The sequence below is a fragment of the Eschrichtius robustus genome, chromosome 11, assembly GCF_028021215.1.
Source record: "Eschrichtius robustus isolate mEscRob2 chromosome 11, mEscRob2.pri, whole genome shotgun sequence".
Taxonomy (NCBI): Eukaryota; Metazoa; Chordata; class Mammalia; order Artiodactyla; family Eschrichtiidae; genus Eschrichtius; species Eschrichtius robustus.
The window spans coordinates 51,610,797-51,631,505 of record NC_090834.1 but is presented as its reverse complement, the minus strand read 5'-3'; the positions used below and the strand labels follow the sequence as shown (position 1 = coordinate 51,631,505).

The 20,709-nt window shown below is 36.9% G+C and overlaps 1 protein-coding gene across 11 annotated transcripts in view; it reads right to left on the bottom strand.

Moving 5' to 3' along the window:
* Positions 1 to 20,709, bottom strand: part of DLG2 (discs large MAGUK scaffold protein 2) — a 949,517-nt gene that overhangs the window by 620,495 nt on the left and 308,313 nt on the right. For all 11 annotated transcript variants that reach the window (XM_068554434.1, XM_068554426.1, XM_068554427.1 and 8 more), the window contains one exon: positions 3,970 to 4,094. In XM_068554434.1, the coding sequence (XP_068410535.1) occupies positions 3,970 to 4,094 (125 nt within the window). The remainder of the gene's footprint in view (positions 1 to 3,969; positions 4,095 to 20,709) is intronic.

Sequence of the window (20,709 nt, the reverse complement as noted above, 5' to 3'; positions counted from 1 at the left end):
CTAAATGCCCATTGACAGAAGAATGGATAAAGAAGATGTGGCACGTATATACAATGGAATATTGCTCAGACACTAAAAAGAATGAAATAATGCTTGCATCAACATGGATGGACCTGGAGATTGTCAAACTGAGTGAAGCAAGTCAGACAGAGAAAGAGAAATATCGTATGGTACTGTATGATATCACTTATATGTGGAATCTAAAAAGAAATGATACAAATGAACTTATTTACAAAACAGACTCACAGACATAGAGAACGAACTTATGGTTACCAGGGGGGAAGGGTCAGGGGAACGGATATTTAGGGAGTTTGGGATTGACATGTACACACTGCTATGTTTAAAATGGATAACCAACAAGGACCTACTGTATGGCACAGGGAACTCTGCTCAATATTTTGTAACAACCTAAATGGGAAAAGAATTGGAAAAAGAATAGATACATGTATATGTATAACTGAATCACTTTGAGGTCCACCTGAAACTATCACAGCATTGTTAATCAACTATACTCCAGTATAAAAAAAAAAGTTAAAAAAAAAAGACATGTGGAGTCTAGTTAACAGACCCCCCAAATGATTTATGCCTCAGGATAAATCACTCGACTGAGCCTCAGCTTTCCCATCTGTAAAATGTAGGCTTTGAACCAGATAAATTGCTAAATTCTGAAATCTATCTTAAAGTCACGCTGCCATATTTTCAGCTGAGTGTTATTCTTGAACTCTTAGATGTCCCCAAACCATTCAAGTTCATGGCAGGAAGGAGTAAGGTGGGAAACAGTCTCAGTGGTAGTAGCAAGGATCTATCACAAAGAACTGGAGACACACACCAGAGCTGTCTTCACATAGGCACAAGGCTGTGATGCGGATTGGGGAGTTGGTATATAGGGTTGCTCCTGTTAGGGCCATTGTTCAGAGTTTTTCAGGTCATTCACTGCACAACCTCACCAGGCAAAATTCACATACACAGTCATAGGCCACGGCCCTGGCTCCAGGAAGCCAGAATGAAGACCAGTGGGTAGAGTTCATAATAAAAACAACTGTGGCTCAGCAGAAAAATAGCAAACTTTGTAATTGTTCAGAGTTGTGCATTACCATTGTGAAAAACTTTATCTTTGGGAATTTTTAGGCCAGGACCACATGAGGTAGGGGATTCTACTATTGAATTAGAGTTTAGAGAGTACTTAAGCGATATACAGGACTTGATTTTGGAATGTATTCAAAGTTAGATTGGTGATCTTCTTAAAATATTTAATTCTTAATTTCCTGAGTCCATATTATTATGGCCATAATAACTGTACCTGCCTCATATGGCTGTCGTAAGTGTATAGAAGATTGTGTGCCTATGTGTGTGTCTGTGTGTACCTACATCTCTATTTATATTATCAACCTATCTGTCAATCAATCTGTGTATCCATCCATCCAACCATCCACCCACCTACCAACCTATCTACCTACCTACCTATCTATCTTAGCCCAATGCTCCACACATGATAAAAGCTCAATAAATGTTAGCTGTCATTATGATTATTCTCTTTACAACTATTGAATGACGCTCCCAACACAGCAGAACTTCCTTTTATCTCCGTAGGCATGAGCAAAGAGTGGTGGTACCCTAAGAGATGCCATTTTTCATTCTTAATTGTTGAATAAGCACATAACATGAAGTTTATTTTATCTGAAACTTAGGGCCAAAGTTTGGCTGAGGCGAAAGTTCCCCTACTTCTAGGTAAAGAGTGGTATGAAATAATGATTGTGGCCCACTTTTCTGAAGTTTCCTTTAACAACTTTATTTCTAAACTTTTTTTTTTTTTTTTAAATTTTTATTTATTTATTTATTTATTTATGGCTATGTTGGGTCTTCGTTTCTGTGCGAGGCCTTTCTCTAGTTGTGGCGAGTGGGGGCCACTCTTCATCGCGGTGCGCGGGCCTCTCACTATCGTGGCCTCTCTTGTTGCGGAGCACAGGCTCCAGACGCGCAGGCTCAGTAATTGTGGCTCACGGGCCCAGTTGCTCCGCAGCATGTGGGATCTTCCCAGACCAGGGCTCGAACCCGTGTCCCCTGCATTGGCAGGCAGATTCTCAACCACTGCGCCACCAGGGAAGCCCCTAAACTTTTTAAATGGAGCTTCTCCAGGGTCCGGCATTAGCAATCACTATCCCCATCATGAGTCCTAGAATTACACAGCATCTAGTTCGAATCTCTCACTCTGCAGCATGGACGTTCCCTCACCCAGAAATTAATTTAGTCAATTCAGCCTGAAAATTCTATTCAAAAAGCATGTGTTTCCTGTGGGAGCGTCACTCATGTCTTTTCTTGTTGATAGGGGACGCCGATGTACCTGAAAAAAAAGCGCGATTTTCCTCCACAAGCTGCAAAGATGCAGCTGTCAAAAGTAATCACTGCATCAGAACAGTTGGATAGGGAAAAAGTGTCCTTGGCTGCTTTATAAAAAACCAGTAAGCTAGCTTCTCTATGCTTAAAAAAGCAGACTCAGGAAGAGCTACAAAGCTTACATTTCTGCCACTTAGGTCACAGTTTTCAGTGCGGCTTCATGCAAGCTAAAACCATTCTTACCTACAGGCCTTGGCCTGTGCTACGCTCTCTCTCCACTCATTAATTTACCCTCCTTTCTCTTCTCATTTTATTCACTCATTCATTCATTCATTCATTCCAACGCTCTCTCATTCATTAAGAATTTATGGATTCACATCTATAATATAACTGCTTGGCCTGAGGAGATTTACAATCTAGTAGAGGTGCTAAAATAACATTGGGACATGTTTTTCTCCCCAAGGAAATCTCTCCTAATTGTTCAATCTACAATTCCTTTAGCTAGTGTTTTATTTATTTATTTATTTATTTATTTTTGGCTGCGTTGGGTCTTCGTTGCTGTGTGCAGGCTTTCTCTAGTTGCGGCAAGTGGGGGCTACTCTTCATTGCGGTGCACGGACTTCTCATTGTGGTGGCTTCTCTTGTTGTGGAGCACGGACTCTAGGTGCGCGGGCTTCAGTAGTTGTGGCACATGGGCTCAGTAGTTGTGGTTCACGGACTCTAGAGCACAGGCTCAGTAGTTGTGGCGCATGGGCTTAGTTGCTCCGCGGCACGTGGGATCTTCCCGGTTGAGGGCTCAAACCTGTGTCCCCTGTGTTGGCAGGCGGATTCTTAACCACTGCGCCACCAGGGAAGTCCCTAGCTAGTGTTTTGACCTCTGATAGAATTTTATATTATTTACCAAGAGGCCCATGTGTGTGACTCTTATTTTGCCAAATAATCTTTAGTTCTTTAAAGAGAGGGTCCCTGGCTCAAGCCACCACTGTTCTATCCTGAGCAAGATCTGGCTCCACTCCAGCTACAGAACCTCACCTGGTGTTTTTCATCCAAGACACAAGATTTCCTTCTTTCCTGGGACCACTTGCTTCTTCTCCCTCTGTGTTCTCATTCAGGTTTGTGGGGTTAATAAATTATTTTTTTAAGACTCAGACTGGAATCTTCTTACAGAATAGCTTTTCAGACTCTTTCCATCCAAACTCCTACAGAAAGCCCTTATAAGTGGTTGCCAAATCCATGAACACACACAAGGTGCATAACCTGGAATTTCTTTGCTAATACTACAATAGTTACAATATATTGTTTTCTACACATATTATTATTTGCTCATCAGCTCATAGTATTCTTCTTTCCAATCGGACTGAAGGCCTCATGGAACAAAAGATACATCTGTATCACTTCCTCACTCTGCCTGGCTCAATGTTGAATGTGGTAGCCATCAACAAACACAAATTAAATTCTAGCTGAAATTCAATAAGTAATAAGAGATCTGGAAAGTCATTACAGAAAGCTTGCTTTGACAGTCTTCTCTTTCAAGTACAGAACTTTTGGAGAATTATTACTCTCCAAAGGCACAAGTACGTCTCATTGATGTGGCAGATTTACTTTCCAAATAATTCTAACATTTCAGATCTTTACCTGAGTCTGCCATCCTCTGCTGCAGCACCTCCAGGTATAATCTTCGTAATAAATATGCCAGGGTCATCTCCAATGTGGGGATTATCTGTCCCTCCAGCAATACTGAATCCCAGGCCAGAATTCCCCTGTAGAAACAATAAGCAGACATTAAGTGTTGTGGTTGTCACCTAAACCTAGTTCCCCTTGCACTCTGCGTTATCATCTTACTACTCAAATGGAAATCAGGTGATAACAGCCTTGTATGCAAAGCTATAAAGTACACTGTCAGCAGACAAAGGAAGGTCAGGAACAACACTCAGGTTTGTCCCTGCATTGCAAGAATTCAAGGGCCTTATATTTTTGCTTCTAAGAAATGCTTCCGTTATTAGCAATTAAAATGATCATTATGAAGTAGGAAATAAAAGCTTCCATACTGTGTAATATGAGAAAATGTAAAAAAAATCATTAGTGTCCATTGTAAAAATTATACACACATACGAAAAAGGATGGAAGGAAATGAGTCACATGAAAAACATTTGATTTGAAAGAGTAGTGAAATTTAGGTGTTTTCATTCTGCTATTTCTGGTCTTGTTGCTCTAATACTATTTATCCAGCAAAGAAACGTGTTTTCCTGTTAATAAGGAACTTTGACTTCAGAAGGCAGGGACCTCTTCTAGAGTCATAGCAAATGTGAGACACTTTTCAGTAATAAACAGGTTTTAATTTGCTGTAGATACAGACAAGGAATGCATTATTGTTGCAGCATGTAAATTTGAATAGTTTATACTCTAATATAGCTTTCATACTTACTCCTGTAGACTATAGTAATTGACATCCAATGTACCTATAGCCCTCGAAAATTTGTATGTTATACATAATTAAACATCTCTCCCAAATTCACAAACCATCTTACTTATTTTTTGTTTTCATATGCTTTTTAAATCTCCATCTCCATGGCTACATTTTGTTTCCATACTATATTCTATTTTTTTTTCTAATTCACATTATATTTTAAGCCATTTCCATACAGCTAGATAGTCTTTATAATTATCCATTTAAATGACTAAATAATATTTCACCCAGGTCATTTATTTAACCAGTCCCTTGTCACTGGATATTTAATTTCTCCATATACTCTTACAACAAATATAGCTTACTAAATTTATGATCACTTGATTAAATTTTGCTCTTGGGTAAAAAGAGATGAGGAATAAGAATTTAGTAGTTAATACAGAAAAATTAATTAGGGCACTCAGTCAGAAAAGTTCAATGTTAAGATAAGATCAAGTATAAGTTGACAGTTATACTACCACTGCAAATGTCAAGGTAATGCTTAGCAATTTTTATTGACTGATTTAATAAAACTGAATTTCAGAGGGTTGTTTTCACAATTATACATCGAAAGATTGAAGTTAATAATTCAACCACAGCCACTAAAATCTCGTCTTTGTACTTCTGACTTCTAATTCTGTTTTCTTTGAAAAATTCCAGTGTTCTTTGAACAGAGATATTACTTAGCAGTAGTCAAATAATGAATTTATTTAATATTTATTAAACACCAGCTTTGTGCCTGGCACTGGACTAAGCCCTGGAGCTACAGCAGTGAATCTTTCAGTTTATGAGGCATACGAAAGGCAAGTGCAGAGTGCAAGAGTGGCTAACAGGAAAGCCACACATAGGGACTTTTCCTGAAGGTGAAGAGCACTTAGTTACTTTTAAGTGGGTCAGGGTGGGAGTTGGAGAGGAGGACAGAATGTTCCAGGCAGAGGGAAGAACATATGTAAAATCCCTGAAGTAAGAAAGGGTATGCCAGGTCCAAGTAACAGACGATGAGGCTAGAATGAAGAAAGCAAGAAGGAAAATTGGATGAGATGTGCCTTGATCATGAGGTTCTTCAGAGCAGAATGTATGTGAATCCATTTTTGGTTTTAATTACCTATTGACACCAGATGACTGCATTGATGTTATATGAATATATTCTATGTGACTGTCTTGAAGCTAAGGCTTTAGGGATTAAGACCAGGTGATTTCTGCCTTCATGGAATTCAAGGCAGAGCAGAAAAGACAGTGATAGTTTGGTGTTTGGTGATCAGTACATTTTCACTGTATAACCTCAACTACACTGTCAGGTCTATAGCCACCAAGACAGTATTTAGGTGACTTAATGAGGCAGTAGAAACTTATAGAATAAGATCTTGGGTTTTAGAAGGAAAAGATGGGAAGATGAGTATTTCTAATGTAATTTGGGTTAGCTCCAAAAACATCAACTAGAGTATATTGGTCTTACCAGAACTGACACCTCAGGAATAACAATTTCTTCATTAATAGGGGTAGGGAAGGAGGCAAGCAGAGACTGGGAGATATTCCAATGATTTCTCCTGATAATATCAAAATTTTTGGAGAGGGCACTGAATACTTTGTCATTTGAGAAAAATATTCATGATCTAGCTCTTAACCCTTTCTCCTTTATTTCTAGCTTCATACTTGAGCCCCCAGGAACACTGAACTGAACTGCTGTCTCTTTTCCTGCACAGTACACATGATAGCTCATCTCTTGGCCTTTACTCATGCTGCATTCTCTACAAGAAATCTCCCACCTCCCCCTTGATGGTTTAGATGTCATCTGCTCCAGGAAATATTAAATGCCCACCACAACTCCTCTTCACTGGGTAAGTCACTCCTCTTTTGAGTTTTTGTAAATTTCTCTGCTTAGCTATGTCATATACTGTGTTATTTTGACATTATATATTTATGAGTCTCTCTTTCCTTCAAACTGACCTTATAGTAGGCAGGAACTATACAATATTCATCTTTGTTTCTTGGTGCCTTGTGTGGCACATAGTATTGTTCATTAAATATTTGATGAATGAGTGAACAGACCAATTTATTGAGAATATTCAGGTTCTAAAGGGAAGACTCAGAAAGGACACAACAGAAGTCCACAATGTGTTAAGGAATATAATACAGAAGTAGAAGCCATTGTGTTCTGTGTGGCTCCAAGAATAAAAATGGAAAGCCCAGAAATTCAAATTGTGGCTTAGCTGAAGGATGAATGATGAGACAAGAGCTGTTCAAATTGGGAATAGGCTGCTTTGCAAGGGAGGGAGGATCCTTCACTCAATGGGCAGCTGGCTAGACACTGGACATGAGGGATCCAAACATCTACTGAGAGGTTAAACTGGATGACTTCAAAGGATTCTTCTGGATCTCTGGCTAGATTTGCAGGAAAACGGTTCTTGCCAGCAGAAAAAAAGGGAATGCTATAGGAAACTTTAGAGGGGGATGTAGGTCACTGCTGTATTTTTTAAAACTTATTGTATGAATTCACAGACCTTTGAAGCAACAGCTTTGATGACAACCTAGCAGTATGTAACCATCGTTTTTAGAATTGACTCTCATATGGAGAATATGGTGGCTCTGGCATTTACTAACATACATGCCCCTGCCCTCAAATCCACTCTGAGGAAAGGAATGAATGAAAAAGGAATGAATGAATCAGAGAATCCACAATGAAAAGAGGTAGGTAGAATTCTCTGGCAGTCCAGTGGTTAGGACTTGGTGCTTTCACTGCCAGGGGCCAAGGTTCAAACCCTGGTTGGGGAACTAAGATCCTGCAAGCCAGGAGGCGTGGCCAAAAAAAAAAAAAAAAAGAAAGAGGTAGGCAGAGACAGAGTATAACTGGACCTGTGTTTCCAGTCCCAAGGGTTCCCAGAAGCTTTTGTATTTCAATTAAAACCAGTCTGCCAGTTGGGCCTACCCAGTCACCATGGTTCCTTAGAAGAGGCTCATCTGAATTCAGCTAAGGAAATTATTTAAAGTGCTTTCCCTTCTTCCCTTATTATTCTCTCCCAGCCGTCCCTTTCAGGCCTTTGCTACCAGCAGCAGCATTCAGTGGAGAGGGAGAGATAAAAAGCAGCAGTGAAATTACTGCCTGCTGTTCGCCATGGCTGAATCTCTCCAGTCCCCTGACAACCATCCCAGAACCAGCCAGCTGCAAAGGCAGACCCCAGAACCTCTCTCCGCTGAGCAGCCATCTTTCCATGTGAACAGGCAGACCCCTGGCTGACACCCTTAGATCCTGAAAATTGTGACTAATTAACTGAATGTTGATACCTGACACAGTCAATGGAAACTGCAAGGTGCCATGCTGGTGAGGGCAGCCTCTGTACAGAGTTCCAGGTGGGATGCTGTTTCCTTGCAGTTGGGCAGATTCCATGCCTGAGAATGTGGCTGGCAGGGACCATTCTTTCTCCTGGTTCCCAGTCCTCCACATTGGCTGACTCTCCCCCAGGAGCACAAGCCCATTGTCTAGCCAAGTTGTACTTTCTCTTTCATGTACTACACTCTATCTCCTCTCAGAAAAAAATTCGCAAAAAGAAAAGACAATTTACCATTTAATTGATGGTTGCAAATGTAAATACAGTATCCTTAGAAACTCCTCTTTCATTAAAAAATTATTCTCTAACAGAAAATTACCCCCAAAATGGGGTTGTAAAAAAGAAGAGGAAAATAAAGTGATATCTTAATCATATATATTTATAGAATGTCCTACTGACAAAGAATTTCTTTGATTGTCAGAAGTTCCTACTTTAAAATACTATTTAATCTGGTAATTCAATTCTAGGAATTTATCCTAAAGAAATAACCAGAGATGTGTACAATGATTTATGTTCAAAGCTTTGTGGCAGTATCATGCTTCTCCTTCTAAAAACAAAACAAAACAGAAAACAACTCGTAACCGGAAGCATCCAAACAATGGAGAAATGGTTAAAAATACTGTGGTATGTCTATTTGAATGCGGGAATATTTTGGAGCCATTAAAATTGTAGTGATATTTAATGACAATAGAAAATGTTCATTATACAAATGTGAGAGGAATAAAAAGTGTATGAAATTTTAATTAAAGTATGATCACCACTAAAATATTAAAAATGACTTGTTTTTAGTAAGAACATTATTACTTACTAATTAGTAATAGTAAAACTGTAATAATTACTATTATTATAATATTAAGTAATAATTCAAACTACCTAAAAGGGAGACTTTTTTTAAGTTATAAAGTTCTTAGTAAAATACTAAAAATGTCCTCAAGGCAGCTAACGTTTATTGCATTTTTCTTTTTATGCTAAACACTGAGCTAGGCTTCTTACGAGCCTCTATCTGGTAGACAGTATTTTCCTTTTTTTATATATTAAAAAACAAAACACAAAAACAAATAAAAACAAAAGAAAAACCCTGAGGCTGAGAAGAGTGAAGTAACTTGCATAAAGACAGAAAGCAAGTAAATAGTGGAATTCAGATTCAAACAGGATTTTTTGGACTCCAAATACTAATTTTTTCCCTGTTACATCATACTGCCTCTTCTGGGTTAAACAAATAATTTGATGGTAAGGAAATAATAAAAACAATAGCAATAATAAACCATTAAATTTTTTTTTTTTGAAAAGAGTCTAAACCACTCCTATCAGTATCATAAAAATATTCAAAAAATTTGTAACGGAAAAGCATGTACTTGGACCATTCAGACCTGGGTTTGAGTACCAGTTTTGCCCTTGCTGGATGTTTGACATTAGGTACCTTTCTTAACTTTGAGTGTAGTTTCCTTGTCTGTAAAATGTATGTAATAGTAACTACTTCACAGAATTGTCTGAAAGATGAAAATAAATGACATATGTACTAGCAGAGCATAGATCATGGCACATGGGTGATGATCAGTCAATGTTAGTTCACTTCCTTTGGTTTGACACAGCACTGTTAAAAGGGTCCTTACAAACATGAGGACAATAAAGGCAAATAGAAGTTAGACAACGTATTCTTTCATTCATACCTTCATTTATTCATCCAACAAGTATTTGTTGATGAATTTTAACCTACAATTTTACTATATGTTATTTTGCTTGGTAAAGATAATTTAGTTACACATTCTAAATATGGGAGAAGGGATGATTAGGTAGGTAGTATTGAGAATTGTTAGGTAAACAAAAGCTAGATAAGGGAAGACTCAAACACTATTTTTTAAACTTTCAACACCTATGGCCTGTTTTGATACATAGAATTTTTTTTTTAAACATCTTTATTGGAGTATAATTGCTTTACAATGGTGTGTTAGTTTCTGCTTTATAACAAAGTAAATCAGCTATACATATACATATGTTCCCATATCTCTTCCCTCTTGCATCTCCCTCCCTCCCACCTTCCCTATCCCACCCCTCTAGGTGGTCACAAAGCACCGAGCTGATCTCCCTGTGCTATGCGGCTGCTTCCCACTAGCTATCTATTTAACGTTTGGTAGTGTATATATGTCCATGCCACTCTCTCACTTTGTCACAGCTTACCCTTCCTCCTCCCCATATCCTCAAGTCCATTCTCTAGTAGGTCTGTGTCTTTATTCCCATCTTGCCCCTAGGTTCTTCATGACATTTTTTTTTTCTTAGATTCCATATATATGTGTTAGCATACGGTATTTGTTTTTCTCTTTCTGACTTACTTCACTCTGTATGACAGACTCTAGGTCCATCCACCTCACTACAAATAACTCAATTTCGTTTCTTTTTATGGCTGAGTAATATTCTATTGTATATATGTACCACACCTATGGCCTGTTTTGATACATTGAATTTTTGTATATCCCCTTACCAACCCCAAGATTTCGGTGCATCCCCCTCATTTCAGCAAGATCTATATGTTCCTTTCACTCCCTGCCAAGAATGTCAAACAAGCCTATTGTCTGCATATCTGCTCCAGCAAAGACATTTATTTTTATTTACTATAATTTATACTATAAAATAATATATATGTTATTTTCAAGTATATAATTATACCTTAGCCTCCCATCTGTAAATTTCTGACATGCACTGAGATTGCAAATTACTAGTGCACAACTTGACAATTGATCAACAAATACAATAGAATGGTGACCAATATAAGTAGGCAGAATAAAGATATTTTTTTAAAAAGTTAAAACAGATAATAACATATTAAAGAATTCCGTAGGCTATATGCCAGGATAAAAACATCACTTGATAGAAAGGTCTATGAGCTGGCAAATAATCTTCTAAATTTTCCTGAAAGTAATTTTATTTTAGGCAGTAAATCTAGAATGGCACAGAGAATAAAAAGATATCTTTTTCATAGTTATTACCTGTTGAAAATCATTCAAAGTCTTTCTCTCATCCACTTTCTACAACATACTGCAATATTAAAAGATGAATGGCCCCAGGCCCATTATTAGGGTATAAACAAATGAACGTAACACAGATATTCCTAACTACTGTTGCTTACGATTAACAGCAACAAAAAATTTTCCCCCTCAAATTTTCCTTTTTTTTTTTTTTTTTTCTTCTTAACATGCTAACAAGCCATGTATCTTTGGCTAAAGGTCTTAGCCCAGGAATAAGAGATGCCTGTTTTCACTCAGTTACAACTTCTAGGAGTTGCATTTAGGATGTCCCAAAGTTTGCTTTATTAAACTGTGTTTTTCTGGAAGCTGCTGAGTAGAGGAGCCATCAGGAGATCTGCATTTGGGGATTGGTAACTGTTTAGGGGAAAGCGTTTTAAGGGGATGGCGGAGAGGAAGCAGTTTCAACAAACAGGTGGGCAGAGAATGCCAGATTACAGTAGACCAAAAAATTTATGAGAAGGAAATGGGTGACATAGTGAAGGCAGATTCCTGTTTCTGTGAAAGAGTTCTGTTCTTAGGGGGGATACATGGTAGTATCTGATGAGAAGGAAGCAGGGTAGTAGAAAGATTTTAGAGGATGGCAGGGAGGGGACTCAGCATGTCAGTGGCGTAGGGGGAAGAAGCCCATGGAAAGGGAGACTGAAGGTATAGGTGAGAAGGAGAGCGCGTGGGAAACAAATCCTGACAAAGGAGGAGTGAGAAGAGGGTCTAGAGTCCAGATTCTCTGAGTCCTACCATAGGTACTGGTTAAATACATGTGCTATAGCCATACCAAGGAATACAATGATATCATGAGATGAAAAGATCTTTACAGTACATCTTTAGATAAAGAAAATAGAACACAATATAGGATTTAAACTTTGATCTCGCTTTGTAATATATATGCATAGAAGAAATTTGGGGGTATGTTCACCAACCTGTTAAAATTGCTCATAGATATCAGAATTATAGACCTTTTTTTCTTTTGTCATTTTGAGCAAGTCCATCATTAATTTTTCCTTATAAATTATAAACACACACACATTATATTTGTAAAACTTGTCTAGCAAAAGAACAAAGGAAACTTTGCCTTTAAGATAGCATAACTCAGCCTTGGCTTGGGAGAGGGATACCTTTTCTTCTTTACCAAGCCCATTTTGTCTCACCCTTTAGATAAAATTATAGTGTTATTTTAAGGGGGAAGAAGTTATAGGGTCCTTTTAAGGTAGAGGAGAAGGAAACCGAAGGAGTTCTTGACTGACGACATGTCTTTGTTCTATATATTTAGATGTCAGGACATTAGAGGGAAAAGTCTAGAATGAATGTGGATACTTAAGTAAAGCAGTAAAGGGTTGGAATTGCAGCTGTGAGGCAAGAGAGACATGCTGGGATCAGTAGGGGTCTGGTGAGCAGCACTGAGGTGGGACATCGTCAGCACGATCATGAGATTTTCTCCCACAGAGTTTAGTAATCTTGAACAGCAAAAAGGGAAGGTTTGATTGCCTTAGGGCTGAGGTTTGAAAAGCAAACGCGGTTGACTCTCAAAGGAATGAGTACATAAATCACAAAGGATAAGAAAGGAAGAGAAGCACGGAGGATGCTCAGAGACTGGATAGATAGACTGAGGTCATAACAAGGTCAAATGATGGATTTATCGGGGACTGGGAACAGAAGAGAGGGTGGCAAGCTGTGGACACGATGGGATTTTAGGGTTCAAGATTTCAGAGATGAAGCAACACTCATTGATAGTCATGGGAGTGCATAAATGTCAAATCATGTGAATGTATTAAAGCGATGGGCAAGTCAGAGTTGTAGCCGACACTGACGTTTCCTTGGAAGAAAGAAAGAGACAAAATAGACAAAAGGAAAAAAAAAGGGCCAAAATTGTTCGGTGAGAGTGAGGAAAGACCCAGGGTAAAGATGAGAAGAGGACTAGGATGTGAGGCAGTGTGGCAGCTGAAAGGGTTCCAAGCAGAGGAACGAGATGTGCCAAGCCCCCATAACATCTCCTTGAGGGTGTACGTGAAAGTTTTCTGCACACCAGACCTAGGAGTATAGGTTCCTGGAGAAACTAGGTTTTCTTCATAAGGCATGACATGATAAATGCGGCATTTTACTACGATTAATTCAAAGACTTTGTATAGGATGAATTAAGAATAGGCTTGATGGATTGAGTCAGAAAGCAAGGAGAGTAATTTGGGATCCAAAGTAGTGTCTGAGCTGTGAACTCTTAAGATCTGATTTAGGACATTGTCAATGACACTCCAACTGCACAATGTTTAAGTAACATCTATCTTGTACCCTGCAATAGTGTTTAACTGAATGCCACTAGAAGCTAATATATACTTCTCAACAGCTACCTCCATAGTCTCTTAACGTCTTGATCATTTTTTCAATGTAAGCTGTTAACAGTGGAGTCCCTCTCTTGCATGCCCATTAAGCCTTCTATTTCCAATGACATCTCTTCTTGTGTTTTCTGAAAACTTCCTGGCATATGAAGGATTAAAGTATATATCTGTTTAGGACAGTTTATAGAAAATAAGAAAGAAATGGGGAAGCGTATGAACTACTCAGTTACCACATCAAGGAATCTGATGGCCATCCTTGACTCCTACCTGCCTGCCTATCAGTCCCCGCATTTTATTAAACATCATGACTTGTCAATTCTCTCTTTGAAAGATCCCTCAAATCCATCCAGCTCCTCTCAACTTCAATTATCACTGCCCGGCTTAGAACTTCATTAGTTCTCCTCATTGATCCTGTGGCTTCCGGGCCTGTGTCACTTCACCCTATCCTTCTCATGGCAGAATGTGGTCAAAATAACGGATCTCAAACTCAAATGACAATGAAAGCAGACAAGACACACAGGATGGCAAAATGGGCCCAGGAGAGGTAAAACAACAGAGCAAGAGTGTGGTTAAATGGCAAATGGTCTTCGTGTTGGGAATAAAATAGGGAAGAGCTGGGATCGAGCATATATCTCATCTAAAGGGAAGAGGTACTATTCAGCTCTTATGGATGGTGGGCACTCTAGAATACGGGCCTAATGTTGGGAGATTGTTTTTCCCCGCTGAGGGAAGATAGGAATCAAATTTTCTTAAGTAAAATACCAATTTTTAAATGTTGGAAAATTATTAAATTGAAATATATATAGGTTCTTAGTCAACTATGCTCCCTGTAACTGGCAGTTTGAGAGGCACATTCCATGACTGCCACACAGTGCAACATTGTGAAGACCAAAGAAAATATGTCCCCAAGCCAGAGATATGATCTAAGCATCAGCATTTTGTAACTTGCTCACTATTTGACTAAGCTGTATTTTCTTCTGTGTAGCTTTATATGCCCCTTGGTAGCATGTAAAGAAAAAAATGCCTGACCCAGAGTAGATCCTCACTTTCTCCTTCATTTTCTTCTCTATATTATTTTGTGCTTGGTTCACAACTTTACTATTATACGCAGCACATTGTATTGTATTGTTTACTTGCTTGTCTTCCCTATTCTATTGTGAGCATCAATCCAAAGCATCAAAACTGAGTTATACATTTTCTTTGCCCGAATCATGTAGTATCTATGCATGAAAAGAACTGAATGCATTCTTGCATGAACTAAATTGAAGGGCTTCTTCTGCCTGAAATACTTCTTCTCTTGTTGAATTCCTGTTCAGACACCAAAAGTTACCTCAAATGCTATCTGCGATGTTTTCTCCAACTGCTCAGGCATACGTGATTGCCCTTTCTTCTGTGATTCCACGCAATTTCATTCATAACGTGATTAAGACCACAAAGTTATTTGTATATGTGTCCCTCTTCCTCTAGATTCTTAGCATCTGGAGGACAGGGGATACACTATATTTGCAATCCAATTCCTGGTAAGAGCAAATGTTCAGTAAATGTTTGCTGAGTTAAAATAAACTGAAGATACTATATATAAAATAGATAACCAACAAGGACCTACTGTATAGCACAGGGAACTATACAAAATATCTTGTAATAACCAATAATGGAAGAGAATGTAAAAAAAGAATATATATATATATATAACTGAATCACTTTGCTGTACACCTGAAACTAACACAACATTGTAAATCAACTGTATTTCAATAAAAATTTTTTAAAAACCCTGAAGAATACTCTAATGTGTATGAATGAGCTAATAAGGAAAGGTCAGGTGAAGGGGTTAAAGGGGGGTTACTTGATTTTAATATAAGAGGGCTAAGAGTTAAATCACCTAATTAATTCTATATTTATTTATTTGAGTACCTACTATGTGCTTAACATTGTATCAAATTCTGTAAACAAAAGAAAACAAAACACGTTCTATTTCTTTCTTTTTTTTTTATGATATCACTTATATGTGGAATCTAAAAAAATGATACAAATGAACTCATTTACAAAACAGAAACAGACTCAGTGACGTTGAAAACAAACTTAATGGTTACCAAAGGGGAAAAGTGGGGGGAGGGATAAATTAGGAGGTTGGGATTAGCATACACACACTGCTATATATAAAGTAGATAATCAACAGGGACCTACAATATAGCACAGGGAACTCTATTCAATATTCTATAATAACCTATATGGGAAAAGAATCAGAAAAAGAATGGATATATGTGTATATGTAACTGAATCACTTTGCTGTACACCTGAAACTAACACAACATTGTAAACCAACTGTACTCTAATATAAAATAAAAATTAAATTTAAAAAACCCAAAATTTGTCACTTATACAAATTTACCACTAATTTAATTAGTGATACTAATTTATCACATACAAAAATTTTGATCTAGATGGATGAAAATTCAAAATTAAGATAAAATAGATTTTTTTTTCTTACAGAAAAAATAATGAACGATTTTTATTGTCTTTGAGTGTTGTAACTAAGTAAAGCTCACACTGACTCCAGCAGGAAGTAAATAAATAATAGAATTTCAATAATGAATTGTTCATATACATCTTTTTTTTTTCACTCACACACACTGTATTTTATTTTTACAAGAGATAGACTGTCACCAAGCATTGTAAATGGATGACCACAACAAAAGCAACAATGATTGCAATTAACAAACATGAAACACACTCATACTATGTCATAATATTGACATTCAGTCCAGTAATCCTCCACTGTAACAGCTCCTTTCCTTTGCAGTGAAAATTGATTTGTATATTTTTTGCCTCTGAGTCCTTGTGGGATTTTGTTTTTTTTTATTCAAACAGAAAGTCACAATAATCATCCTCATCAGTTCACTCAGTCCCATGTAATTAAATTTTTTTTCATCTTGATCTTTTGTTAGCACTTTTATGAGTTCATCAGTTTCCCATTAGAGTTCTGAAATGCTTATTCATTCAGTTCAGCAGTATAGTCAGTTACCAGAAACCTGTACTCAACATTGTGCTCAACATTGTATCAAATTCTGTGAACAAAAGAAAATAAAAGACGTGGTTCTATTTCTGAAGGAGCTTAAATCTAGTTGGGGAGATGTGCCATATACATGGGAACAGGGTGAGGGGTGGCATGACAGTTCAAATTTATCTTTTCCTCTTCCTCTCCCTAGGCCTTCTCCTCCATCATTTGCTAAGTTTTGTTCGTTCTATCTATTGAGTACCTCTTGTTTTCATCCTCTTATTTCTATCCCCACTTCCTCTATCCTAGCTAATTTCCTCATTTCCTATTGCCCAGGATACTGCAAAATCCCAGTGCCTGGGAATGATCAGTTTATACACCATTTCTTTTGATTCACTGTATTTCAAAAGTATAATTTTTCCCAATTTCTCTCATATCAACAATTTAGATCTTCTTCTGTATTCTATTCCAAATCTTTGAAAACCACCAACCTTTGAACAAAACAATCTTTTCACTCTTTACTGAACCATGAGGATTTTTTTAAAAAAGACTGATTCCTAGAGTTTTTTCTTTTTCTTTTTCTGGCAGTGTACACTTACTCTTTCTTTTTACTACTTCTTGGCAGTACTCTAGGTGCTTATTTGTCACAACCTACAACTAAAAACTTATGTCCCTTAAAAGTAACTTTCCTTTGAAATGGTAACTTGGGAATAACTAACTGTGGCTCTGATTTAACAAGCCTTCAACCCATACCCCTATCTCTACCAATCTTGACTAGGCCAAGAGGGATGGAGATGGGCACTTGCTATAACCTATTAGGCACCACTCTCTTGGAACGGATTAAGAAACCAAGCTCCAGAGTCATTCCTGCTGTGTTTAGATCCTAGCTCTACCACTTCTTGGCTTGTGATTCTGCACAATTCTTTTAAGTTCTCTGAAGTATAGCTTCCTCATCTGAAAAAAAGGAATAATAACAGCTTTTGTGTTGGTTATAAACTAGCAGTACTCAAAATGTCTTCAAGGTTAAAAGTGTTTTCATAATAACAAGATATTATTTGTCTTTCTCACCATGTTTACCTTTGCACTGATGGTGCAAAAGCAATGGTGGGTAAAACTGTTGGTGCCTTAGAATAAAACAAGGCAGTGGTACCAAAGTGGACTAGTAGTCATTGGATTCTTTACTAAACATACATTCACAACAAAAACAAAGAAATGTCAGTTTTACTTAAGAATTATCTTTGATGAAGCAGTGAAGATTATTAATTTTATAAAATCATTACTTTCGAGTCCATAACATTATAATATTCTGTTTGATGAAATGAGAGGTATGCCTAAAGTACTTTTGTATATTGCACATGGTTTTCCCAAGGAAAAAAAAAGTGCAATCATTTGAGTTGCAAGCTAAACTAACCACATTTTCATTGACTGTCATTTTTACTTGAGAAAAAATGACTGACATACAAACTTCGATTATTCAGTCTTGGGTATTTGGCAAAAACCTTCCGGAAAATTGATGAAGTGAGTTTGTTTTTTCAAGGAAACAGCTGATAGTATTTGTTGTCAATTGTAAAGTTTGAGTTTTCAAGTATCCACCAACACGAGCATGACAGCTTCCCAAGACGTAAAAGACTTCTCTGATGGGATGGGTCATAATACTGACAAATAGGATTTTTTGGTATTGTATAATGAAATAAGTCAACATCTGGGTGATCTCTGTAATTCAGTGAACCATTATTTTCCAGCTAACTAATACATGATTTTACAAGCCCACACATGAGTAAAAGGTCCATTTAAAGCTTAAGATAGATAGATTAATTTTATTATAACATAGTACAAAAAGTTCATTGATATGGATTCAGATTCTACATTGCAACTAATCTTTAAAAAACTATGATTTGTCAAGTTTTGATGTAGTATCAAAGAAGAATACCCACAATTACCTGAAAAGATTATAAAAACATTTCACCTTTCTGAATTCATATCTGTGAAGTAACCACACTTTCCTCATTTACTTTGACTAAAACAACTTGCACAACAGATTAAATATAGATGAAGATAAGAGAATTCAGATTTATTATATTAAGCCAGAGTTAAGAGATTTGAAAAATATAAAAAAATGCCAGTCTTCGTGCTAATCTTTTTTTGCTTTGAAAAATATTGTTATTTTTAGTAAAAAGTTACTTATGTTAGCATGTAATGAATTTATTATTGTTACTTATAAATTAATGAATAAGTACTTTTAAGTGCTCAGTTTTAATCTTTAATACAATATATATTGACAGATAAAACACATATAAACAATACAGGAGTTCTCAATAATTTTGAATGAAAAGGGGTCCTGAGGCCAAAATGTTTAAGAAATGCAGGCATAAATAGTCTATGAGATAATTCTTACAAAGCACTTAACATGGAGCAATCCAAAAATGGGCAGAAGACCTAGATAGACATTTCTCCAAAGAAGATATACAGATTGCCAACAAACACATGAAAGGACGCTCAACATCACTAATCATTAGAGAAATGCAAATCAAAACTACAATGAGGTATCACCTCACACCAGTCAGAATGGCCACCATCAAAAAATCTACAAACAATAAATGCTGGAGAGGATGTGGAGAAAAGGGAACCCTCTTGCACTGTTGGTGGGAATGTAAATTGATACAGCCACTATGGAGAACAGTATGGAGGTTCCTTAAAAAACTAAAAATAGAACTACCATATGACCCAGCAATCCCACTACTGGGCCTATACCCTGCGAAAACCATAATTCAAAAAGTGTCATGTACCAAAATGTTCATTGCAGCACTATTTACAATAACCAGTACATGGAATCAACCTAAGTGTCCACTGACAGATGAATGGATAAAGAAGATGTGGCACATATATGCAATGGAATATTACTCAGCCATAAAAAGAAATGAAATTGAGTTATTTGTAGTGAGGTGGATGGACCTAGAGTCTGTCATACAGAGTGAAGTAAGTCAGAAAGAGAAAAACAAAGAGCGTATGCTAACACATATATATGGAATCTATCAGAGCTTTTTGAGAATCAAGACCATGTTTAATTAACTCTTCTTTCATGATCCTGTCTCACAATGTGCTAAACACAATGTCTCTTCTTAGCTTTTGGATACTGTTTAACCTTTGCTCAGCCCACAAAAGCCCTTCATATTCTGTCCCATCCCATCTCCCTCCATTCCTCCTCTCCACTCCTACTTATAGTCTCTTGAATACAATCATGACATTTCCATTTCCACGCCAACTCCCATTTATCTAAACTCAGCTCAAGCATCATCTGTCCTGCGAATCTTATGTGACTCACTAATTGGGCTCAAATAGGCTTTCTTTTGTGCTCCCAGTGTACACTGATCTTGCTTCTGCTGACAACAGTTATCAGATTACATTATAAAAGTTGTATTCATAGGGAAGAAACCATGTTAATTTTACTTTTGGGCACATCATAAACCTGTAATAAGTATTTGTTGAATAAATGAATGAATGAGAGCTTTATTTTTATTGATTATTACTATGTTAAGCACTTTGTGGGCTTTATCTTAGTTATTTCTTAAAATAGTATATTTAAATATCTGTTTCTTTCTATTTATTCTTGCTTCTACCAGCTACCAAAAACTAAGCAGTTTACCTTTTGAAGAAGAAAAAAAAAAGAAACTCGTTCAGTCTCCTGCTGTATCAAGAGGTACACTAGAATAATAGTTTGCCCAATAGAAACCTGAAGGAACTAATTCACCTCTATGGTTTCCCCTTAATTCCCTAATCACAGGCAGAATCCAATCAGACTTTAAAAGAAAATGAGGCTTGAAATCTACTTTATATTCCTCTTAGAGTCTTCTCTCATCTATTGAAATTCTGCCTATATCATTTTTCTTTAAAGAGCACATATTTGACAAAGAATTTAAGAATACAATATAAAGCATTTAATTCTCAGCATCAACTCTAGACTATTTCTACATCTGAAGATAAAGTAAATAAACTAAATTGGAGTGCAACAGAGAGGTATATATTTCTTTTAGAAGGTACTTAACTAGAATATAAAAAATCTCTTTGGTTCTATACTTAGCCTTTTAGAAGCAGAAGCAGAAATATGGGGTATTTACTTTCTTCTATTTTGCAATGGAAATAAATTTTATTTTTATGATTCAGGCAACAAAAAGATATTTTCTGCTTACTTCTTTGATTCCCTAAAGTATCTTTCAGACACTGAAGTCCAAGGGTAAGGAGAGCTGACAAAAAAGCGTTG